Here is a 26309-nt window from a genome sequence, read left to right as displayed (position 1 = left end):
TCCAATCTTGCAATAGCTCTTCACACTGAGGAAGGCTGGAGCATGGTTTGCTAAAATATGATGCTGTCAGCCTTATAGAAGATTAAAGAACTGTACAGATACATGACCATGACCGCTTCACACTAGATTACACGGTAGCGGCCTGGCTGTACACAATTACTTGCTAGTACCACATTTATGGATTAAGCCTTTTTCTCATGAGGTTTTGTTACATTTCTTACCTATTATTGGAAAATTATGTATAGCCTGCAAACTTGAGCCACTTTATTTTTTTTCTAAATAAGCAATAAACATATTCTTAAAATAATATGCCGATACCTAAATGCATGGACCAAAATTGACAAAAAATGTGAATAGTGCTCAAGAGATGGCAAACCTTTGACAATTATTTGATTCCTATTTAAGGGATGGGAGGGTTATTGTGGCATGTTCTGAACTTCTCTTTCTATGATACTGTGATATTGAGGAGTTATGACATTCAGTGGTGGAAATCTGCATGGATGCATCTCAACTAGGTGACATTCTTTTTCTTTAGAAAAAAAACAAAGCATCTTTAATGAGAAGTACCTCTACTTGTTGGTGTGGAAACACAATCGACCCAATTTGATCACTAACCTGTCCGTGACGCCCAGTCGCAGTTTTCAATGCGGTTACAAAAATACTGTCTGGTTGGAGCCCAATGTAATAGACACGAGCACGGCTGTGATGGTTTCATACTTTCACACTGCAGTGGATATTTATGTTTGAATCCATAATTACTACTCAGCAAAGTCATCAACTTTTGTAGCAATGACAGATACTTAAAAAAGGTGGTGACATCAGCATTCAGGGCTAACGCCAATAACGCTTAAATCGTCACTATAGATGACAACCCATTCTTCATCATATCATTCATTCAAGTTAATAAGAGCAAGTACATTAACGGATTCTCTCTAAAAGTTTGATGTAGTACTTATTAAAAAAAGGCTCTTTTCAAAAGTGAAGAGTTCTTGGATGGAATACAGCATTAGGAGTCACGATGTGTCATCTCTGGGGGGCAGACATTTGCAGTTGGACATGACATTTACTTCTTTGAGCTTTCAGGGCACGGGACAACTCAAGTCTTAGGAATGTCAAGGGGACATTGGATTTTAAACAGCTGCACTCGGTCTGAATACAATAAGCCCTTGTATCTATACCAAGCATCTTCAAGGAGAAAAAAAAAACCCCGTCAAATTCTTCGATACTTAACTTTTTAATATTGACAGCAAGGTGGGAGGCGGTGAAGTGATAGCACACATTTCATTATGAGCTCAGACAAGCGTGAGATGCTACAAAGAAAGCAGGTGGTGGTACTGTACCTCTGCTTCCAGTGACTGTCGGGTCTGAAGCGTGGGTGCCTACTAGAGCAGTGGAGTCTGGGGGGATGGGGTGGAAGGGGGGTGTGGTGGATGGAGGCAGGGTGGTGGGTTCTTCTGGTTGGGCGGGATAAACATACAAACATTTACAAAAGGGAAAAAACAATGCAACAGAAAAAAAACAGAACATGTAAGAAATTAGGTACGACACAGTGGACAGCAAGCCATGATATAGTGATGGGAAAACAAAAATGATTGTTAAAGACAAGCGACATGCACACATAAGATTCAGTAATAATGCAAAACAAAGGAAACACTAAGATTCTTCACAAGCTCCATGGTTGTGTTTTGACCGTTTCACGTCAAAATCATTTTGCTCTCTCGCTTCCACGAGGCCATCTTCACTTCTTTCCCATTTCGACAAGAAGAATTTGATGCTTCGCCGAGCCTAAGATTCTTGAGAAGACTTTGATAACGTCACGTACATATCTAGAAAACTTACTAGTTATCTTTTCTCTATTTTTTTTTTAATAATTGCTGGAGGGGGTCGCAAGTCCCTAAATATATGATTAGCTTGGCAACACAGAGTAGCACATTTAGTCTCCTTTAAGTCTTCTCACATTGATTAGCACTATGATCCTCAAAAGGTGGCACAGGTGGCCTTTTCCGAGTAGTACGAGAATCTCTGAATTAAATACAAATACAATACATCTGAAACATGAAATACAATCAAATATATGAAATGAATACAAAATATTAATGGATGGCAGGAAAATAAACGTAGATATGAATCCAGTTAGTTTCTGTTCAGTTGTATTTAAAGGGGAAATCCACAGGTTTGCATTAACAATGTAACCAATAGGTCATGTAATATGTACTCTATTTTGACAATGTGATGTTCAATCCTCAGCGCTGGGCATAAATGGTGTCCCATGTAATTGCGCCTTTGTTACAGCACGTAACACGCCACATCCGGGCACGTAGGTCATGTGACTCACAAAAAATGGCAGGGCCCCTGGAAATTCATAATTGTCGATAAAAAATCTTCTCAAAACACGATTAAATGAGAGAGGATTTAACATCACATAGTCAAAATAGAGTACATATTATATGACCTATTGGATACATTGTTAATGCAAACCAGTGGATTTCCCATTTAACTATTAAGAAAAAATTATTTGCATTCAAGCTTTAAGAACTGTTCATTTAGAAAAAAAATATTTAGGTACAGTTTTTATTTAACTAATGAGCAATAATAATTCAATTATCTTCCTATATTTACAGTAAGTGCAGGGCTAATGTTCAAACTGTGCATTGGTAATTAATGTACTATTTAGGTACAAAATCACTGCCTCGTTTTGATGCACACATAGGACTACTACGCTATTGTATTTCAATGCCAGTACTTGGAGAGAGCAGTATTTATTAGGTGTTATTTGATGTTTGAGAACTACCAAATTAGAAAAACGGTTGGTGGAAGTGAAGATAACCTCCGGAGGAGACACAGCAAGCTCGTTCTGATGTCACAATGTTGAAGGAAGCACGAACCTTTAATCATAAAAAAAGGTTCTTTTCAAAATCTTAAGAAAATAGTTGTTTAGGAATCAAAACAAACATTTCAGAAGACATTCCTTGAGGTGTTGCATCCAAGACGATGGTGGTAAAATATTAATAGCACAAAGGGATTGGCAGTGAAGCATTGTTGGCCAAAGTTAATGAGGTTACACCGCCACCTTGTTTGTGTCACTCTGGTTTTTATGGCGCTGCGGAGGCTTTTTAATTGGCTGTGTGGCGAGGCCTGGGTGTCTCTTTGACTTTTCAGCCTCAGCGAGAATCACAAAAACAGCTCAACTGCGTGTCTCTGAGTGAAAATGTCTCCTTGCCGCAGAGGAACCATTAAAATGGTATTTTCCGAAAATTATGACAGCAATTGTAAAAGGCTAAAAGGTGTGCTAATCACTAATGATTGCTGGGAACTAAGCGGATGCCATTTGCAAAGAACAAGTAATGAATCTCCATTGCACTATTTGACCCTCCTTGAGCCCCAAATGCCATTCTCTGTGGCGTTGGATGTGCTCGTTGGAAAACATCACCTTCCACTGCATTTTTAAGGAATGCTCGGCTCCAGGAAATTCCTGCATGGAGTAACACATAAATAAGCACGCTAATTCAAACCCCCCCAGAAATACAGAGTTGATACTTGGCTGAGTGTGAGTCATTGAATTGAACTGAATGGAATGCCATTTGTTGTCATCATACAAAACTGTATAATGAAATTTGAGATAAAAATAAACAAAAATAAAAACACACATTGCTCAAGATATGAAATGAGCATGTCATTGCAATAATAGCGCAGCTAGAGGAAAGATGAGAGTTCAGGGTGGTGATGGTTCTCAGAAAAAAAAACCCAAACCGTTCCTTAGTCTGTTCAGTCAGTGGGGACATAGGTCAGTTTTATTTATTGCCTGACAAATAAATGAACTGAACTTCTACCATTTAATAAACTTGTTTATGCTGGTGTCCTGTTAAGGCACTCTCTGCTTTTGTTCTGGGTGTTGATTGTTAAACTTTTGAAAACTTTCCACATAAAAGCAATATATTGCCAGAATACAATTCCGCAATTGTTAATCAACATTTTATTCCCCTGCTAAATTACCATGAGAACCCATTGCACTATCACCAAACAGAACTCAATGCTTTGTTCAGAGCTGAAGTCTTAAGCCATTAAAATAGATTGCCATCAATGAAAAGTTCAGCAGGGTGGTGCATATTAGTGAGTGCTCCCATTTATCAAACCGCAAAATGTACTTTGAGTGAGAAATAATCACTCATCCAAACAAGCAATTTTGTTTGAAGGCTAAAGAAAAACAATATATACATACATTTAATAAGCTTTACAAACAGAAGCGTACATCGCAGTGGCAGTGAGTACATCCTGAAGCAGACGCTTCATGAAGTTTTGATACCAACCTTGCTTGTACGTATCCTTGAAGAGCCTCGCTAGCTTATTACTTTGGAACCACCCCGGGCAGATATGCGATATCCCTATTATTTGGCCATGGCATATTGAATATCGTGCACATTGCAAAATAAAAACACCCTACTGCACCTGAGTAGCAAGGTAATAATATAGCAATATTTATTGTTCCACTTAGTGAAATTCCGTTCCTTCATCTCACACAGACACACTGTGGCCCTTAAACAAAAGGAACAGAGACTTAATTCCGAGAGACAAACGGCTGCGGGGACACAGGAAGAGGGGGTAGACGAGCTATCCGTTTTCCCTGACACTGATTCACTTCATCCTCCACTTCCTCTGGCGTTGCTCGGAATGACTTATCCTCCGTGGTGATATTACAGACAACACAGCACTAAATTACACACACACACACACACACACACACACACACACACACACACACACCACACACACACACACACACACACCACACACACACACACACACACACACACACATATGCAGACTCAGCTTCGCTCCTCCCTCATGATGTGCATGCATGAGGAGGATCTGGGACACAGGTTTATTTTTAAAGAAAGACGTTGGTGGTATTAGTGCCACCTGAGGCCCTGTGAGCGAGGCTACCGCTAATCACTCACAGTGCTGATACGCATGCACCCGTAGCAGTTCAGTTTGCTGCTTGTTTTTGTTATTTGTTGCTTACTGCACATTTCTTACATTATTTACATAGAAAATAATTTTGGGCCTTATTTCCACCAAGCAGTACAGTTTGGTTGCATGTTGTCATTCAATTGGGCGAGAGCACCAAATCATCAGTGGATTGTGTCTGCCTACCTTGCTGTCCATCCATCGTCTCGAGTGGAAGACGGTTCTGTTTTGTTGCAAGACTCATTAGTTCAATTTGTAAAAATCCATTTTACAATTGATATAATGTGAATTGAATTTATTTCAGGCTTAAACGTCATCATGAAGTCGATGTTGAAACCTGTATTGTTTAAGAAAAATAGCACTGTCCTGTATGAATACAAAAACATACTAAAATATAAGAGAGAATGAAAAGAAAGAAAAATCATGTGTATCTCTTCTTTCTACCTTGGAAAACAAGAAGAATCCACGATGTCCAAATATATAATGTCATTCCATAAAAGAAAATTCACTCATGTGAGCCTTTTCCACGCGACTCACCATACACGTAGAGTACATATTCAGCGCTGCTGGTCCCAAGATGGTTGCTGGCCTCACAGCGGTAGGTGCCGTTGTCCGTCTTGTTCAGCGACGTAAATATGAGCTCGCGACCCTCAACAATTACCCTGCCCAGGTCCGAAAGTTCCACGCCATCTTTTGTCCACATCACAGGATCTGGCCTGGAATGAGAAGGGAAACATGAAATAATATATGGCCAGACACTACATTAGATACACCTGCATAATTTAACACAAGAGCAGCACAGATAATTTGCAGTAGCTGTGTCACACTGACAAAATGCGATCATAAACTTATTGTGAAAGGAATAATGCTCTGACAATGTCAATTAAAAGTACATATCATTACCTCAACTACAAATAAATCATCACAATGAGGAAAATGTTGATAGCTATTTATTGGTTGGAGTGTTAAATAAATTGTTTGTTTGATGACCCAAAAGTTAAAAACTTGAGCCTTGACTTTTAAGACGCGTGGTACATACATATAAGAATGAATCCATGACTTTTTGGTTGATCTGGATAAAGGCTGAAGGAATTCATTTGTACTTTTTTGCTGTTACAGTCCAATTTCATTGACCCATTAGACAATTGGCACCACTGAAAAGAATGGATCTGGATGGTCTTGATTTTGAAAAAAAAAAAAAACAGAACCCTTTGGCAGAGGTCCGTACTTTTACCTCTCCTGTGAGGTTTCTGCCCATAATTTTGGGAAAAGATGCATGAGATGCTTGTGTCTCTAATATTGTAGCGTACAATACAGGGAACACCCGCCTATCGCGGGTTGCTACACACATAGTCACGTATTTGAGTGCTTTTCTCTGGAATCTATTCCTCGCTATTTGCTGAAAAACTCACCTATTTGCATATTTTTGTGCTCTTTCTATAAGATGGTGGCCTCGATAATAGGAATGTATTAGTTGGTGTTAAGGAAGTAACTGAAGTGACTGATATATCTTGACTGAGAGACTTTGTATGTAGGGGAGGAGCTAAGTCTAACTTGGATTGTTAGTCAACTTTCAGAGTCTTCGCTGCATTGTCAGGTTTCAAATCCAATAATCTGTACACGATTTCTTTTTAAGGAAAATGCTGAAAGATTAATTTGAAATTATATTTATACTGCTTTGAGATCATTATTCATGATATAGTTTTGAATCAAACTCATAATAGAGGGGGAAAGTAGTGGGCTGGGGCATCCATTATTTGTTGCAGTTCCCTCATCCGTTTCCCCTGTAAATACCTTTATCCATTATTCTCGGTCGCAGGAGTGCTGGAGCCTATCCCAGCTATAATTAGGCAGTAGATGGGTGCACCCTGAAATGGTTGCCAGCCAATCGCAGGGTACATAGTACAGCATTAGGAAATCTAGGTGACTTACGAAGGGTTCCCTTGGGACAAACAGTCCAGCTTTAGATATTGACCCTCCTGAGGGACCGCAAGAGAGTGGACGATCTGCACCCGGGGAGCATCTAAGACACACAAATAAAGGGTTAGGACGTAAAACAAAAGGAATTGACCCAGGATGCAAACCTGTTTACATCTAGCGTATGTGTTTGGACTCACAGTGGACCTCCAGCACTTCGGTGGTCTGCTGTGGCGTCTGCGCGAGCGCCTCGTGGTCCACTCTGCAAGTGTACGCCACTCCGTCATCACGTCTGTCCACGTCCAGCTGCAGTGAGCTGCGCACTGTGAAAGTCTTCCCGCTGGCGTTCACCTCCTTGGCACCTACGCAGAGAGCGTCGGCAACAGTATAAGCGATGCAGCACAGAGGCAACATGTTGTTCTCTGCAGTCTGCGATTACAACACTGCAAGCACCTTCATCACACTTCATAGCTCTGAAAGCACCCTGCAGGGCATGGCCATAGTTTCTAAAGCAGAGATATTCATAGTTCTCTACTAATGAAATTAGATGAAGCCAAATTAAGATGATTGGTGAACTGTGGTAAGATGTAAATGCAAGAACGATTATCGTGCTTTGGCATGGCTGTGACAACAGCTTTTTGCTCGATAAGCATCCTCAGAATTAGAATGCATTTATTGTCATTGTATTAAAATACGATGAAATCAGGGTGCTCCTGCAGTAATGTGCTTTATTTATACATCAATAGATAGGTAATCGAATAGCATTCAAACACAGCCTTCAACCAAATTGACATTAAAACAAAAATAAAAATACATAGTTTATTATCATGACTTCTCATTCTACTGCGATCCAAATAGAACAATGAACAAACTACAACAAAAACAACAAACATGCAGTGAACCTGCACATATTCGCAGGTCGCAATTAGAAAAATCACTTGTTTTTGTCAGTGGAACGACTTTTGCAACTTGTTACTGAAAAGCTGACCCTTTTTTTTCTGTAACACAGGAAGGCTCCCTTTCCCCTGCGAATACTGTTTCGATAAATGAAAAGTTCTCTGGCCGGGTTTAATAAAGACTCATCTTATTGAGCTAATTCATTTTTAAACCCCAATTGTTTTCATTCAGTAAATGTGTCCCAATGTGAAGCCTCCTTTAAACGGATAGGCAAAAGGATAGAACATGGACGAAAGCAGAACATGCCTGGATTTTGCTTCATCAGCATTATGTTAGTGAAAATATCCTATTCACCCATCCACCCATTTCCATGGTTGGGAGGACCTGGGGTCAATTCCAGCTAACTTGGGTGATAAATGGACGACAGCCTGAACGGTTGAAATTCCGAAAGCTAACACGAAACCTTGTAACCACCTTATAATGTGATGGTGTGGCGTAATGTTGGCTGCCGGCATTTGGAGGGAGTCAAATATTTGAGCCCCTCACCAGTAGACTGGTTGCTCTGGTTTCTGGAGATAATCCGGTATTGAGCCATCTTGAGCCACTGTGTCTAAAGCTCACGTTCAGCAACGCAGTGATCCAAGTGCTAGTCGGCATATGTAAAAAAGCGAAATGGAGTTTATTTGGAGCATAACTATTCTATTCTATGTACTTTTACTGTACATGCATGACGACACAAATATCACTCTGAAAAGAAATGCATAGCTGTCTACGACCTTGACGAACAGGGACTACAGGATGGTTAGATAACGTGATAGTGAGGGTGGGAGTGTGACAGTTCAAGCTGAAGGGACTCTTCCCAATGCGTAAATTCCAATTTTTGTTTCCAACTAAGACCACATTTAGTACCACTGCTCCAACAAGTATTGCAAAAAGGTGCTAGCAGACTGCATTGCGAGTGTACCAAACAAAATGTTCGGTGAGCGTGTACTGAGTAAAGCTGTTCATGATTATTATCCCCTTCATTTGTTGTTGTTCTCCTTTGTCAAAAGGTGTCCTACTTGTGTATTCTGAGCAGAGTCAAGGGAGTACTGGTCTCCCTTGTCCAGGCCACCTTTTGTTTGCTTCTCCTAAAGAGACTGTTTATACTCCCCATGCTTCCCTACCGTGTGCTCATGTGCTCCACTTTCAAATCATCCTGCCAGACCTGAATGCCTTTCCTCTCTCTCTTTCTCTCATCCCCAACTGTCAATCAACAATTCTGCTCTGTCACTTTCCTATACCGATCCAATGAGCCGGCCTCCCCCTTGAGGTAAATGACTGACAGCTCTGCAGTGTTTGCAGCATCCATCCAGAGCGCGAGTGTAAAAAGGAGAGAGAAAAAAAAAACGGCTGGACAACTCCAAAAAGATAAACTTAGAAAAATAGGAGAAAACACACCCTTCCAGCCCCAAAACATGTATAAAATTAATGGATGGATATATTATGATACAGAATTGTGCGAGTGTCCTTAATGGTTTGGTAAGAATTCAATACATGCTGCAAAAGTTTAAAAAAAAATGAACTAAGAAAAATAACAAACAAAAGAAAAATGTGCAGAAAAAAAATCTTACTTCTTCCTCATGCTCTTCCCAAAAACTAAATTCACAGGCCTAAATGAGGAAGTGAAGGGTTTATAACGTTCCCTCCTACTATTTTCCCTCCCAACAAAATAAAATAAGCCTCTGCATAAATCTGTTGCAGTGATATTGATCAACTAATAAAATGAGTGCATTTCCTGACATCCCGGGCCCAAGGGCATTAAAGTGCTACTGGTAAGCACACATACAGTAATGGTATAATACATATAGCAGATATAACTGATGGGAGCGCTGGAGGACTGTTTGGATTTTTGACTAATAAAAACATTTTATCTTATTGAAAGATTTTTTTTTCTTTTAGCAATTGAATATCCAAGTTTATTGAGGAGAACTAGAAACAGTGTTTCCACTGTTCATTTTCAAATTAATAGCCTTGATTTGTCCTAATGATGAATATCACTTAAACCTTGCTGTGTTGTTTGTCTCAGAATCTCTCGTGTAGCGTGCAACATTGTTTGCGCTAATTAGCCCCTAGTAAGCTGTATAACTTTATTATATGAGACCTAAATTGGAAAAGGTATTAGCAACAAAAACAAACTGCTAAATGTAACCCACAGGATGCTTGGTTACCAAGGTATTATTTTCTGTTTTATATTCTTTATTTAATTATGACTCTTACATAAGTGTACATAATTAAAAGCATCCCATCCTCTAACTAATGCTTGGCGGTCGTCATTCTGTTCAGCCCATAATTACATTTGTGGAACTTCTGACCCTGGAGGCCCCAAAATGGAAACAACACGTGCCAAACTATGAGAATAGGATTCTTTTAATGCGGTTTCACAGAGGAAGTGTGAAAAGCGAAGGAACTGACAAGGAATGTGCGGCAAGACTGCTGAGATGGGGGGGGGGGGCGAACGTCACCACCAGCAGCACTGGCTAATATCTGTTTTGCTTTGGTTGACCTCTTTTTATGAGGTGCGTTTGGTATGTGAAACACCTTTATAACGCACCATTTGTTATTCATTTTAAGACTGAGATTTAATCTTCTTTTTATCTGTACTATTATTAGGGATTAAATTATTCTGGTACTTTCATACTTAAAAAGGACTTATCATTTCCAACTATGTGTTGTGCCATGACAATATATTTTCCGATTCTAACCACAAAGAACGATACTGCTCCCGGCATGAGGATGAATTGACATTTGGGATGTTGTGACATGTCCTTCTACTGGTCTTATATGCTTGACTGTGTTTTTTTTTTTTTTTTTTTTTGACTGACATCCGACCACAACTCAGGGAACAGTATTAAAAGTACGCCAGTTGGATCAGCACCTCGCAGATGTATACCACAATGTCCTCTCTGCCACAAGTCCCCAAGCATTCACTGCCGAGAAGTGTTTTCATGAAGAAAAGGGTCTTAGAAAGAGACCTGTGGGTCCTATGGGCATCGGCGCCTTGGCGGACTGTCCACCTCCACTATGTTGATGCTAATGGGCTGAGACGGGAGGTGCCACAATCTCATCCCGTCTTCTTCGGACACCGAGTCACGTCTGTCATGAGTGTGACACCAATATTGCAACAAGTCTTACATACATGCAGTGCATTAAAACGTATTTGCCCCATACTCAAACTCTTTCATATTAGCATAGTTTCCCCACTTTGATGTTTCGGCTCATTAAACAAATTCAGATATCAAACAAAGATAGCCCAAGTAAATATGAAAAGTTCTTTTAAATGATGATTTTCATCCACTAACAAAAAAAAAAAAAAAGTTAAAACTGCCTGGCCCCATGTGAAAGAGTGATTTGCCCCCCTTGTTCAATGATAAATTAACTGTGGCTAGCCACATTTTTGGGATATCTGAGTTCATTTTCATTGAGCATAACCAAGCCCAATTACCTCCAGACCTGTTAATGCTTTAACAGAAGTTGTCTGACCAAATTAAGTTGGCTGAAAGATTTCAAAAAGCGCCAACAAAACACGAAACAAGAAATCCAAAAACAAATGATAATTGTGATCAGATTGAATAGTTTGTGTCATTATCTTTATTTTACCTTTGTCAAATTCTTTTCAATCTACTACAAAAAGTATGAATGTGAAAAATTAGGATGACTGCTCTCACATTTGCGTTACACCTTGTAACAGTCATCAGTTTTAATTTGGGAGATTTTTTTTTTTTTTCAACATGTTGCTGTGAGGGCGGCACGGTGGATCAGTTGGAAACCGTTGGCCTCACAGTTCTGAGGTCCTGGGTTCAATGTCAGACCTTCCTGTGTGGAGTTTGCATGTTCTTCTCGTGCCTGCCTGGGGTTTCTCCGCTTTCCTCTAACTTCCCAAAAACATTAATTGGACACTCTATATTGCCCCTAGGTGTGATTGTGAGTGCGGTTGTTTGTCCGAACGAGCCCTGTGATTGGCTGCCAACCAGTTCAGGGTGTTCCCCGCCACCTGCCTGTTGACAGCTGGGATAGGCTCCAGCACTCTCTGTGACCCTTGTGAGGATGAGCGGCTAAGAAAATAGATGGATGGATGTTGCAGCCTACAGTAGGCATATTTGTATTGTATCTCGGGATTGCACTGATACGCTGTGAAGTATTAACCTGCATTATAACTCATCTCTTAAGCAATGGCACAAATTTCTCGGCAAACTGCAATTCTGGTAATTAAAAATGATGCAAGCTGAAAAAAGATGCTTCAGTTAATCTAGAAAAACAGCATTAAAGTCGAGTTTTACTGCTGCCTTGATTTCAATTAATGTACTGTACCATAGTAATAGTAAAACACGATGATTTAGAGGGGGAATGAAGGCTTTTGTGTGCGTACATCTTTTATTCATGCCGGTGCGGCTTGCAAGAGCCATCTTGGAATTACATCTTTAATGGTCATTGATCCACTCGACTCTGGGGGTTCTTGCCACCATGAATATAGTCCAGAGACCGATGCTTGCAACTGATGAAAATGATTAATTTTTTATTTTTTTTTTTGAAGCTTGAAAAAGGTACTCACTAACCATCTAAGTACTCATTGACATGAGTATCCTCATCAGCTCCGGAAATAATGACAACTACCTGCTCAAGGACAATGACTAGTTTGAACTATTTCAGGAGATTACGCAGTCATTATTTAGCCCTTCGTCCGACGGGCGTCCCGAAGAAGCGAGAAAAGTCTGCATGCAGCAACAACAGCAGCTCTTCGTCCTTGACCAACAACTTTGACAATAGAACAACTACATGACTTGGAGCAGTTTGAAATCAAGTCTGTTTTTCTCCTCCAAGCCCCCTTAGGAATAGAGCTATCACATATCACGATGAAGCAATAACCTCCACTATTCAGGTCACACAGTATGATAATACTCATCCGATTGCCGACATAGCCACCCCGATTTGGAATAAATATTCATTTCATGTGCCCCACCCCTGAGTTCACTGGTGTGTAAACAAGTGCTACATTGGACTGGTACTGACACAGGTCTCCCTGGGTCTTGGTGTATAACCGAGATAGAAATATATCATTACTTGTTGGGGACTGAAGGGACAAAGAAAGGGGTGAAATCCGAATATTGGATTTTCTGCCAGCACACACAAATTTAACATTCAGGCTATCTGCTCAATCTGTTTATTGTGTTCGTACACACACACACGCACACACACAGACACACGTGCGCTGCGCAGAAGCACACACTTAGCATACGTTGTCTAGTAAATGAATGCCAACGGGTGATGGACTGCTCCGCTGGCTGTGTCGCTAATATAATCGTCGCTATTCCCAAAGATCCCACAACAATATGTCAGAATTGTCATTTATTCCTGCCATCAGGTGACTTCTCACAGTGAACGCCCCCACTTGTCACCATGATGAATACCCCAAGTGTACGAATATGCATAGAGTACATACATTGTACTTTATATTAGTCATTGATGATTTGATCGCGTGCTTTCATCTATTCCACTAGTCTGAACGGTGCTCCTCTGAAGGTCATTCAAAAGAGGAATAATAATGTGAGATCTTTTTGGTTCCCCTGGTTTTATTTTTTGCATTTTAAATGCAACGCTTATTTGCACTCATATTACAATCTTTCTCAATGTCACACAGTCTTGAGTCTTAGCGTCCGATAAATAATTCACACCTATTTAGATCGGTGTGTGTGTGTGGGGGGGTTAACTGTGGAAGTGCAAAAGTGCAATCATGCTATGACAAAGTTGCAACATTGATAAACTCAAGTCAACTCTTGTGCGGCGCCACTGAAAACAAAGTTAGCCGGGAACGCTACAAACCCGGAGATCAATTTTAATTCGGCTGTGCAGAAAAACTATGGCTAGAACTTGTAGTAACGCATTGCAGATTTCCATGAACAGTTGAAGGTTTTAACCCACTGCAAATTGTTGAAATAATTTGTTCCAGGGTCAAAACTGTCTCCCTCATAAAACATTTATTCACTTTATAGGCAATATTTTAAGTCAAATTTTAAGATTCTTAACTGTCATGAAGTGGAAACAAAATTGTTAAACCGTTAAATCGATACTGCGACAAGACAATAAAAAAAAAATGATGAAGGCATAGGCATACAGTGAATGTCATTTGCATCAGGGACGCGCGAGTCTAACTGCTTTGAATGCGAGTTGAAAGTAATTCACGTCACTTTCAATGGATATTTTCAGGTCACTGAATTGATAGCAACTGGACTTTTTAACCGCTTCTCTGAGCAGGCTTTGTCAGTTCACGCACAAGTCTAAAGAGGACAGCTCTAGCCTTAAGGTTGATGTGAAAACACAAATATTTATCCTCGAAGTTAGAGGCACACCCCAACCAGGAATGGTTTCTCTATTGTGGGATGCAAAAGACAGTTAAGATCCATGATAGAGAAGTTTCTTTCTGCCAGCCAACATCACTTGAATGAATTCATCCTAATTAATATTCCATTCAGTTGCAACAATGGTGGTCGAGGCACCTGAAAGCCTAAAGTGTCTGTGTCCTGTTTATGTGTTTTAGGCTAATTTACCGACTCTCTTTGGAATGGATGATGGTGCGGCATTGTATGTGAGAGAGCTGAATTCTCAACTCTCAGGTAGGTGATCTACTTCACCCCTCTTTCAAACCTTCTCAGTTCCAGAATATGTAAATTTTTCTTCTCAATATATTGCTTTCTCTGTGACATGCAGGTAGACACCCGAGTCTTGACCTACAGTATTAGTTAACCTGCTCAGTTTCCTCAATGACGATTCTGTTTTTTTTAGTGTTGGGTGCATTCCATTTGTAAAGAAAGCGAGCATTACATTTTAGAGCCTCCACTGTAAGTAAAGAGGAAATATTGTGAAGTTAATATCTCCTGAGCACAGGTCTTTAAATGGAAATCTGCAGTGGCGTTTGCTTGAAACCGTGCAGAAAACAAGCACTGATTTGATCTTATCTGTCGGCTTATCTGGACCAGGGGAAGCCCTCGTGCCAGATAGCAGGCTGAGCTGTCGCAGCTTAAGCTCAGCGAAAAAAAATCGGCGTGATGGCAGACGCCCAATGTGAGCTGAAACATCGCGCCGATCGAAATTCTTGATGACTCCAATAGTGAAGCAGACAGCAATCTTCTAATCTGACATTTGTATAATGTCTCAAGGTAGTTTCTGTTGAGGCACCAATTTCTTTTACCAGGAGAAAAACGGCCACGAGGTACTGATGCTGTTGTTTTTGTTCTTTTAATGAAAACTGCCTCCTGTTTTGAAAGCTTTCAAAAATGTTTTAATAGAGTTTGTGAAGCAGCACAGAACATTCACAGAAAGACAGGCGACGGTTGTCACAAAGTAGAATATATAAATATAAAATACGTGGAAGAAGATAGAGGATAAGAGCTGCTTGCATGCAACATTACAGGAATTCATAATATTATCTGACCTTCTTTGTGAAGCACTTAGAACATTTTAGAGTGTCTGCATTTGTTAACCTTCGATAGTAATTCAAGAGACAATTGTGCGGGGTTGGGGGGTTTCACTCATTAGTGGACCACAGGGGAAGGTAATAATTACCAATGGGGAAATAAAAATGAGTCTGAATGCAAAATATCCTCTGATTATTGTCAATACTTCCAATATAAGAATTAATTATTGGAAATGCCTTCATCAGATAAACACTTTCCTATTTCCCTATTTCAAGTCCCTTCACCTTCCCCTTCCCCCTACACAAGAAAAAAACATAGGTATAAACTGAAATGTTCCCTGTTGCTAACCAAAACAGCAGCACTGAATCATTTAAATGTTCATTGCAATAAATCTTAATGAACCCATCGATAACTGGATGCTATACTGTAATGTCATTTTTCGGGGGGGTTAAAGCTGATGTTAGATTTTGTAAAAGGTTTTGATGCAATAGTGCTCCAGTAGACTTTGACGTGTCACTGGACGACAATTATGTATTAATGTTTATGTTCAGGGGAGCTTGACAAATTATTATATGGAAAACATATGCTTTAAATATTCCAAGTTTTTGTAATTATTTTTTTAAATATACAAATGTAGGCTTCACCCCAACCATCAAACAGTCCCATGTCACTATTTGAGGAATTACATGATCCTGCTCTTAAAGATAATTTAAAAAGTAGAATTTGCTTTAGGACAAATGTGTTCACATGAAACTATAGATGGAAATTATATTGAAAATCCAAAAAGAAAGAAAATAATATAATTTGGGGTTGTTGTTGTAACACTCTCCACAAATATGGTGGAAATGCTTTATTAAAAAAACTACTGTATATACAGTATTTTGCCACAATTTGTGGGTGGCAGTGTTAGTTTATGAACATTTAATTAGCCATAATACATGTTCCGGACCTGAAACATATGTATTTTTTTTTAACTCCAAAACAAAAAAAAGAAATGCATTGAAATCCTAGTTAATTCTTAATAACAATGGTACTTTAATTGACCATTACAGTTATGGATAAATTATTGAAAAAAAAGGGGGACAAAAAAATGCAACAAGATTAGACGCTTGTGAGTGAAGGCTTCAGAAGATGTGTGAATGTCTCCAGACTGGTTAATTACATGGAAATGTGTAATGACGTCCGCTTGACACCAACATTGATCTGATGCAATCTCGTTGCTTATCTGAACCCTGGGACGCCGCGGTCGAAATGGCAGGCTAAGCCTGAGCTGGAGAGGGAAGAAACAGTGCAGTGGCGGGGAGACAAAGCTCTCCCGTGGCAACCGGCTATAAACGGCTTCATAGTCTACAATGCGCAGTGGCATTGTTTTGACATGGTTGAAAAACAGGGCGTACTCTCTCGAGGAGCTGCATGACGTACATCTATGCTTGACTCTGATAAGAAGTGACAAATGCTGCAGCCAATGAACAGTGCAACCAAAGTGCTGCTACAAGTGAAGATGGAAGAAATTGCGATTAAGATTCCTACTTACTCGAATACTTTATTTTACTCACGCAGTTCTCTCTCTCACTGCAGAGCTAGAAATTACGACGAAAACTCCCATGTTCACCCACTGAAGATGTAATTTTGTGATAGGCCACAACCGGTGGAAAATAAGAATTATAACATTTTTAATTTTGTTCCAATAACATAAAATAATGTCTGTCTATTGAGATTTTCCACAAAAACGTCAATCATGTCATTCATGACAAAATATTTCAGAGGTTAATTGTGTCTGTTTTGAAGATCATATGTCCAAACCAGCTCTCAATAATTGGTCAGATTGTATGGGAAAATATAATCAACAAGGTTTGTATTGTGCAGGAGCCAGTGGGAGCCAAGCCCCCACTAAGGGCCCCTTGAGCTGCCATAAAGCCCCCGTGAAGCGCACCTGAGATGCTATAAATCCCTGCAAACGGCATAAGTGCAAACAGAAACTTTATTTTTCCAGTGATCACACTTTCTTAATACATTTTAAACATACTTGCACCCCACCCCCCCACAAGAGACAAAAAAAAAAAAACAACTGAAGGGATAAAATGTATTGAAAATACGTATGCATGCATGTGCTTTATAAGACATTACATGTATTTTTTAAAGGTTGAGGCCTAGAGTTTTTAAAATGAAGTTTTCATGTTCCATACACACAAACCTTGTTTTGACAAAAATCTGAACAAATGACAATGAATCTTGATATATTTTGGTGGTAAATTTTTTTTTTCTCTAATGACAAAGATTTTAACAGCCAGAGATATAGCCGCAGTAAAGACACATACCTTTGACCTCCTTCTCATTTCTGAACCAGCGCAAGTCGGCAGCAGGCTTACTGCCATGAGTCATGCAGGTCAGAGTGATGTGGTCGCCCTCCAAAGCGGGCTTCATCAGGCCCTCGATCTTGGGCTTCTCTGGCACACCTGAAAGATGGAGGGGAAGTCACGCACAACGCCCAGTACCCCCCTCCCCCCTAAAAAAAAAAAAAAAAAAAAAAAGTATAATATCATCATACCACCTAAAATCAGCTTTGCCTTGACGTGAGAACTGTGCAAGCGAGCGAGTGACAAATCTTGCGTGTTTTGAAGTATGTGAAAGGGGTAAAAGTCTCTGGTCTCTCCATATTGCAGATTTTCATCAATTGTGGATAAGAGTGGAACGGATCTGTTGTGTTAAACGTGATCTGGTCTGTTTTCCTAGGTCTGGGTTGTGCAGTATGAAGTCGTAGCTTTATAGAAAAGTTCAGTGCTTGCACTAGATTTTAAGCATTTGTTACTGCGCTATTCTAATGCCTGCTTTGAGTGGATCCTCCTTTGTCAGTGAGCAATAAATCAGCTTCAAGCAGAGAGATTGAAAGCTCTGTCACTTAGTGACATTGACTCAGTCTGGCCTTGTCTGCTACGTCGCCTGGTCTTTGAATTCTTAAAGGGCCCTGAAAGTTGCTCTTTGTGTTTTTTTTTTATACTTTCTTATGGAATTTACTTCGCGTCTTCAGAAGACAGTGGAACCTCCAAAGGCAACACACAAGTTGGTACAGTTTATAATTTAATGAATATTTTGGGGAAAACACACCTCCAAACACAACTTAATTTCAACTAGCATCTAAAAGTTAGCACTTGGCTTTTAGTTTTTTTGTCTGTTTTTCCTAAAAAATATAGGACTGCCCTCAATAAGGAGTGTTAAGAGAAGAACAATGTGAGAAGAAGTGGAACGTAGACAGACAGTAGGATCAGTGTAAGTGGTTTCACATTCAAAGCAAACTGTAAAACTATGTACCAATTGAACAGAAACATTGTGCCTAAATATTGAAAATTACAAAAAAATACTTCAAAATGATCCAATTAAAATGCATGGGCACAAACATTATTAAAGCATTGTACATCTTTTAAAAAAATACACACAAATAATAAAGATGTAAATTCAATTTCGCTACCTTTATGACAATTAAAAATCAATATATTCTTTTCTGCGTACTTTTTTTGTTTCCACTTCCAAAACCTGGAACGTTTGATTAATGGTGGTGTGATTGTGAGGATGAATGGTTGTTTGGAAGTGGCAGGATGAAGAGATAAAATAATAATTATGGATAAGTGTTTAAAATGAGTGAATAGAAGAGAGCAATCTTAAATATTTGCATAAAAACATAATCAAACTTGAATGTTATTTCATAATCTAAGATTGATCAGTACTAAATCACCATTTTAGACCACATGAAGTTATTTCATGTTCAGTCTGGTCTCAGTAATTACAAATAATGGGTTTTTTTGTCCACCCAGCATCCTAAAACATTGGTGCATACCATTCGTTAACCATTGCTCAGTGTTCCAAAAAAAATTTTTTTTTCTGTATCCCCACTGAGCAATCCCATTTAATTTCTGTAATTCTCAGAATGCTTGTTAACAAAGACAGACAGCTAATGGTCCTGGAATGCACGAGCACAGCTATTACCATTAGCAAAAACTAATTGGCGAGATAATATGGCGAGTGGCGAGAAATGAGACAATGTTTGTGCAGGATGAGGATCACAAACATTAGTAAAATGGCTTTGTGTGTATGTCTGTGTGTGTGCGCGTAGGGGGGGGGCTTGGTTGGGATAAGTCGCATCCCATTTTTAAGCATACTAAATGTGTTTGTCCTATTAGCAAAACAAACACAGACAGGAAGTGTCATAGCTGCATGAACATATTTGGTCATTATAAAGCTTTGAACTTTAAAGTTTTGAACTTTAAGTTTTGTAAACACAATTTGCATTTTTTGGTGCCATACATTTGCTTCGCCTGCCAATCAGGGAGCATGCCCACACGAATCGCCTTCGATGTGCGTCTGCGTCTGAGACGCAGAAAAATGCGCACAGACGCACTAAACAAGCGCAATCTGCGTCCATCGATGCACAGATGGACAGAATTGTTACCTACATTTGTGTGTGTGTGTGTGTGTGTGTGTGTGTGTGTGAGAGAGCGAGAGACTCAGTGACAGTCCCAGACGGACCCACACCATAGCCAAAAAAGAAGTTTTGTGAAAGATGGAGGAAGATCAGAAAATGACTGATGAATCAAGAAAACATTTGGAACAGACGGCGCTTAAAATGAAATGACCTGTGTCATTTTTGTTTGTACTTATCAGTCCCCACAGGGAGCACTTCTTAAAAGTGCATATACTGGATCTGGAAGGTCATTATGAACCAAAACAACCTCTAAAACGCTTCAGTTGTCAAGATTTGTTCAATTAAAATATGCAAAATTGTTTGACTCCACTTTTGTGTCAAGATACTAAACACAAAAGTGGAAATTCTACCTTTTTATATTTCCTGAGCACTTTGTTTGAACATGTACAACCTTCTCTCTTTACTTACACACACGACTTTTTATTTACTTGTTCTTGTTGTGATTGCAGTGTCTCATGTCATCGGTGCAGTGGAATAAAAAAAAAAAACATCATCAATGATACTATTGTTTATCATGAACATTTTGGGGAAGATATTTAGTTCTAAAAAATATGGATCCATGGCAGGCCTAAACATATCATATACAGAGAGAGAGCAAGAGCAATGCATAGCAAAGATATCGTCACTGTAGGCTTGAATGTATATCATGAATATCTAAAAAGTGTTTAGTGCTTGTTTCTGTTTACGTTTCTGGAAAACACCCAGAGAAGGTTTTACTACTAAAAGATTAATTTACTGTATCTATTATTGAATAAAAACAGCAAGGAGATTGAACGTAGAGTGCGTTATAACTCACCGAGGACTGTCAGGTAGGCTTTGGCTATTTTGATGGGCATGGTGAAGAGAGAGCAGGTGTACATGCCCTCATCTGAGAGCGTGACATCATGGATGCTGATGGTCAATTCTGACCACGATGCACGGATCAGCCCGATTCGGTGGTCCCTCAAAGCTGTACGGAGACACAAAAAGAGACATTGTCATCTCCTTTTTGGCATTCATTTCAGTTGGAAGCTGGAATTGATGGGGGGAAAAAAAAAGACAATGAAATGACCACCCCAACCTGAGTTTTGCATGTTTTGGAGCATTTTGAATACCAGGAAATGGAGAGAAAAGCAAATACACATTTTTCTAGGCTATGTCACTTTGGGACCGATTTACTACCTCCGCCAAGGCTCAACTGTTAACAAATTGTGCCAAATCCTGCTTATGTTTGTTTGTATGTTTTTTTGTTGTTGTTTGTTTGTATTGTTTTGTTATTTAGCTAGCAAGCCACTGGCTCATTGTGGATGGTTTAAAGAGGAGGTGTGCCATTGGGATTCTGGTGTCGGGAAATGAGGGCATATTGAGTAAAAAAAAACATTATTCTTGGAGTGTCACCTGAATCCTGATCCTCACTTAAATAGTTTCTTCTTAGCACATTCACTATCCCCCTATTTCTTTTACTATTGCTATTCTTTCTTTTCAAGATGACTGCTGCAACAAAGGTATTTAATACAACAAACCTAGATATGGCGTAAAAACTTTGCAAAATACCGTATATATTCTCAAATCACCTCAAATGTGACAAGACAAAACTGCAGAAAACGAATCCGGTGCATTGTCTTCCCGACGTCTTTGAACAAAGTTCTACTTATATGAAGATGCATCCTCCAAAAGACATGAATGGAAATCAATAAAGCAATAAGAGGCTGTGAAAGAGCTCTAATGAGACTTTAGCAACATGTGGGAACTGAAATGGATTGGGTGAAATTAGACGGTTTGTTGGAAGAGCTTTCAAAGTAGACAACGTACATGACTTCAGAAACAACCTGGATCATTACAACTGTGAAATAAACATGGAAAAAAAAAAGCCCCCCAAAAAACTTTTATCATGCCACAATCCAGCTGACAATGGGTTTGTCTGTAAAAATCAGGCAAAATGACACATGCAATGATTTTACTTCCACCCCCACACACTATTCCACATATAAACTAGTCGTGTAGTAGTTAACATAGTGGGGGCAGGCTTCAACTCCCCTGTGACATTGACCACGATAAAATGTGTAGAGAATATAGTCAATGCTCATGATTTGGATCGAGTCTTAGTCAATTCATTAAACACGGAAGGGAGTTGATGCGTTTGGTTCAGTGCTCATAGCCACATAAATGTGGTTTGTTGTCATGCCCAAAAACAGCTGGATCACTTTCCTCACGAGGGGGGATTGAGGCTGGATTTAGAAATGCGAGGAGCATCAAATCCACAATTTGCCCATGAAATCATCCTTGTTAATGGATTATGGTGCCAGGAAAATCTCTATATATGTATGTATACATACATAAAAAACACTTTAGTTTAATTAGTTATAAAAAATAAACACTTTCTTTATAGGAGAAACAATGTCTTCAACAATCAGCATGTTTTCTTGTGCGAAATAATTAATAATTATTTATAAGCGCCAGTCTCATCATTAGGTGTATTTGCACAATCGAGTGAGATCACTGTCGAAGACTGCATTGCATCTTACTAAGAATGGTAGGTATTATTGTTTAAAAATATTGAATGCAACTGAATATACATTACATATAGTATTTTCTCAAAGATTCACCATAGGCTCCATTTATTTGTGTGGCATTTATTTGAGGAGGTCTGCTTTTGCACAAAATGCATGAGACTAGAAAAAGAGAGACGCTCTGCTATTTGTTAAATTGCTAAAGAATAATTCATAAAATGCTGTTATAAGGGGTGAAAGGAATGTGGAACTACATCGCTATCATTTTACGGTAGCATGTTTTTTTTTGGGGGGGGGGGTCTCTATGAAAAAGCAGTGTAGTTCAGGCAGACCCCCCCGCCACACACAAACACTAATGTTTCCACACATCATTTGTGCTTGACACAAAGGCCAAAATTAGATCTGTCCAAAATTAGGAATTGGTGCATGGCTGCAAGATTGATAGATTTAAACAAAACATAGATGAGTACATAAGATGTTTGAATAATTTTCTGTCACTTTGACTATTTAAGACAGAGCTGCTGTGGTAGATTTTGACCAAACTAGATGCAGCACGATACTGACTTGATTATTTATGTGATCCCTCCTGGATCTGACAATAAATGGCTGACATCCAAAACATTTTCTCTCATCAGACACCACACACAGCAGCGACTGAACAGAGGTGATTTATCTGTATTAAAAAAAGAAAAAAAAAGCTGTAGTCATGGAGAGAAAAGATTTCTTGTTAGCGAGAAGCTGTGCGAGAAGGTCAAAGATGTCTTGTTTGCTTTTAGCATCAGAAGTGGCATTTCTATCCTTATGGTGGATGTTCAGCCAGCTTGAAAATCAGCAACACAGAAGGACACCATGATGTGAATACGCAGTGATACATTTAAGTTAGCGGATTCAACGTCTGCAAAGGTATTATATATCAACAGATCTCTAAAAATGCAATCGAAAGTGTCACACTGGAGTTGCAAAGAAGTCGAAAAAATGCTCAGCAATTACCAGAAAAGCTAGGTTGCATCTAATGTTGTGACTTGTAAATGTATTTAATGAAACTGCAAAACAAAGGTGCTGAGGTTCTTGTGGACTAAAAAAAAAAAAAAAAAATCACTTCGCTTGTGTTTGTTTGTTTGGATTTTTGTGTTTTATTTGATTTATTTTTTGTGACATTTCAACACACACAGAGAAGAGTATAGAGTAACACATTCAATTTTTTAAAAAGCTGGGGCTTTATATATTATGCAGACTTGATTGGTGGTTCAAAGAAATGCGGCTGCTGATCTACCAACATGGCACAGCCAGGATTGGAGCTGCAAAATCAACTATTGGACTCAATTCGCATGTACATATTAATGAGAAAGGAGGACGTCGTTGTCATTTTGTGCGATCTGGGAGGAATACACATAAATGCAGTACATAGATTCAGCATGTGCAAGCATTTTATCAAACTAGAGATTAATTGGGATGGCTGATGGTAAGTAAAACTGATTCAAACGTAGCTTTTATGTGCTTGCTGGCTTAGTCACAAAGATCAGAGCCCAAAATTTCTTTTCTGTCAATATTTGTCTTGAACTAACATTTCCAATTCAAACCTTCCTTTGTGCTCTCCTAAATTTGCCATAGCGACAACCACCGAGCAACCTGCAGCGTAAAACCCTCTTTTGATTACGATAATCTTCACCACTTTTACACCTGCTGCCAACAGAGCGCAATCTGTTAGATTGAGTGAACATGCAATTTAGCGCCTACTAAATGGGATGTTAGTAAATTAGCTCCTTAGCAATTTTTGTTTTCCACTTGTTACTGTCAACCTTGGATGCCAAAATTTAAAACATTGCTTGTAAAATTAATGACGTTTTTATGATGACTTGCATAACACTGGATATATATTTTTCATTTTTCTGAAATCCGGTGGGAAAAACTGCACAAGAATCCAAACAAATGCGAGGCCGGCCAGCATTTAAGAAAAGATTATGCGGAACCTTAGAGGACTCACGGTTTCTGGTTGCCTAAAAAATAAAAAAAAAAATACCCAATACATTCTGAGATACGCTAGATGTGATAGAAAAAGCAGATATATTTTTTATGACAATACTTCCCAAATTAAAAAAAAATATTTCTCCGGCCCGCAGAGTTCCAAACAAGTTTTTTGTGATGGTGCTTTGTTGTGCGTTCCCAGCTTGCCAACCTTTTAACAGATAAGGGCTTTAAAACACACACACACACACACACACACACACACACACACACACACACACACACACACACACACACACACACACACACACACAGACAAAGAAACAGCACTATGGGTCTTGATCTTGTCGTTGGGTGCCCAAAATAATGATGGCTGCTCCACTGCGATGACTATTATCCTCTCATGCACAGTGACACCGGACCACCAAACTGTTCAATGATCGTCCAAATTCACAACACTTGGATTGTGAACCAGACTAGAAAACAGGCAATCATTTTTCTTTTGTTTGTGCCCAAAAAGTAGAAAACTACACAGTGGAAGCTAGCCCAGAAAAGCCCCCCAAGCCCCCCCTCCTCCACTGGTTGCACATCAACTGAGTACCATTAAAAGCAGCAGGTGAGTAAAAATATGACCACGCAGATAATTGTTTTGGTACATTAGGATTGCGCTTTAACCGTATGGAGAACATGCATCCATTAGCAAAGAGCTTGTAGTCTAAATTCACTTGCTTTCAGCCTATCGTGTTTGCACATTCGCTCGACAACCTTTTCCTCCCCTTGCCCTTTCCTCTCATCCCCGGCATCCCATCCCCTGCCTTCATCTCTCCAGGGAGCGCACGTATCCGTATAGAATCCTGGCAGGTGTTTGCTCATTCAGCTGACACAGTTTTATAATGAGAAAAGTGCAAATTTCTGAATATACATCCAGCCCGCAGACGTCTAGAAGCGACGGCTCTCTTTTTCTTGTCAACAACTCATCAGGGGGACTTGACTCTGTGGGCCGCGGATGGCGGCGGCGTGCATTCGAAAGAGCGGACGAGGGCGGGAGAGTGATGCAAACAGAAAGGAATGTTTATTGAATAATGTACAATCTGCATCTCAGATGTTTCTCCACCCCTGTTGTCTTTTTAGAGGCAAGGTGATGTTTTAACAATGTAAAGATTGGGCAGTGTTTCATATCATAATTGGCCTACGGAGATTTCATTTTCTTCCAGTGACAGTTCAGTGGGACGTCACCATTAACAGTTCTTGGAATAGTCCTCCTTAGAAGTGAGTCAGTGTGATAGTTCATTGTCGGAGATCATGTGGAATTTTTGCCCTCGGATCGCAGCGGGAGATAAAACAACTGCTTTGGAGCGTTATGATTTTCACAATTTCACATGTACAACATGTGTTCCTTGCGGCTCCATGAAAACCATATTTGTGCCACGAGTATCAATTAAGCTTTTTGACAATATACACTTTGTTGCCCTACGGCTTTAAAAAGGCGAATCATTCAATTTTCCATCCATCTGGTTGCTGTACTGCTTGTCCTCATCAGGATCGTGGGGGGGCTGAAACCTGTGTAAAATGACTTTGGGCAAAAGGCATACTACATCCACCCTCAGGCAATCACAGGGCAGACTGACAGAGCCGTTCACACGGAGGATGCCCAATATATCTTTTGAGCATTGCATCTTCATTGAAATGTATGTGGCGCAATGTTGGTGTATTGCTACACAGTCCATCCACAGTAATATTAATAAGAGACCAGCAGACAGAACTGGCTGGATGTGCTGATAACGTTGGCATATTACAGTAAAGGGGAGAAAGTCACGGCATTATTATTATTATGAACAATTTAATTAAAAACCAAATGAATGGTGTTAGGAATGAGGTAATGTCTCTCCATTATAACGGCGTAATATGGTGATTTGTTTCAAAGATAGTCCGTCAAAATATGTCTGTGTGTGAAATCGGTGCAGTGCTGGGAAAAAGGTACTGCTGATCAACTGCAAATTGCATATCTCACTGTTTACTGCAATTGCTGTATGTACAGTATGTCAATTCTCCTCCAAATGCAAACTTTAATGATATTATTAGAATGCTGCAAAATATTGACAACTAATTCCTATAGAACATTGTAGCTGCGGTGTGCCTGGGTCAAAA

General features: G+C 39.5%; 1 protein-coding gene across 4 annotated transcripts in view; it reads right to left on the bottom strand.

The window, feature by feature from the left end:
• The window catches only part of LOC133491734 (cell adhesion molecule 2-like), a 286042-nt gene that overhangs the window by 25208 nt on the left and 234525 nt on the right, over positions 1–26309 (bottom strand). For 2 of the 4 annotated variants that reach the window (XM_061803280.1, XM_061803281.1), the window contains 6 exons: positions 20504–20656; positions 17549–17686; positions 7083–7244; positions 6898–6988; positions 5503–5681; positions 1341–1454 (listed from right to left, as the gene is read on the bottom strand). In XM_061803280.1, the coding sequence (XP_061659264.1) occupies positions 1341–1454; positions 5503–5681; positions 6898–6988; positions 7083–7244; positions 17549–17686; positions 20504–20656 (837 nt within the window). The remainder of the gene's footprint in view (positions 1–1340; positions 1455–5502; positions 5682–6897; positions 6989–7082; positions 7245–17548; positions 17687–20503; positions 20657–26309) is intronic. The other 2 variants (XM_061803279.1, XM_061803283.1) reach the window with 2 other exon arrangements.

This window comes from Syngnathoides biaculeatus, chromosome 18 (genome assembly GCF_019802595.1).
Source record: "Syngnathoides biaculeatus isolate LvHL_M chromosome 18, ASM1980259v1, whole genome shotgun sequence".
NCBI lineage: Eukaryota > Metazoa > Chordata > Actinopteri > Syngnathiformes > Syngnathidae > Syngnathoides > Syngnathoides biaculeatus.
This window is presented reverse-complemented; position numbering and strand designations above follow the sequence as displayed.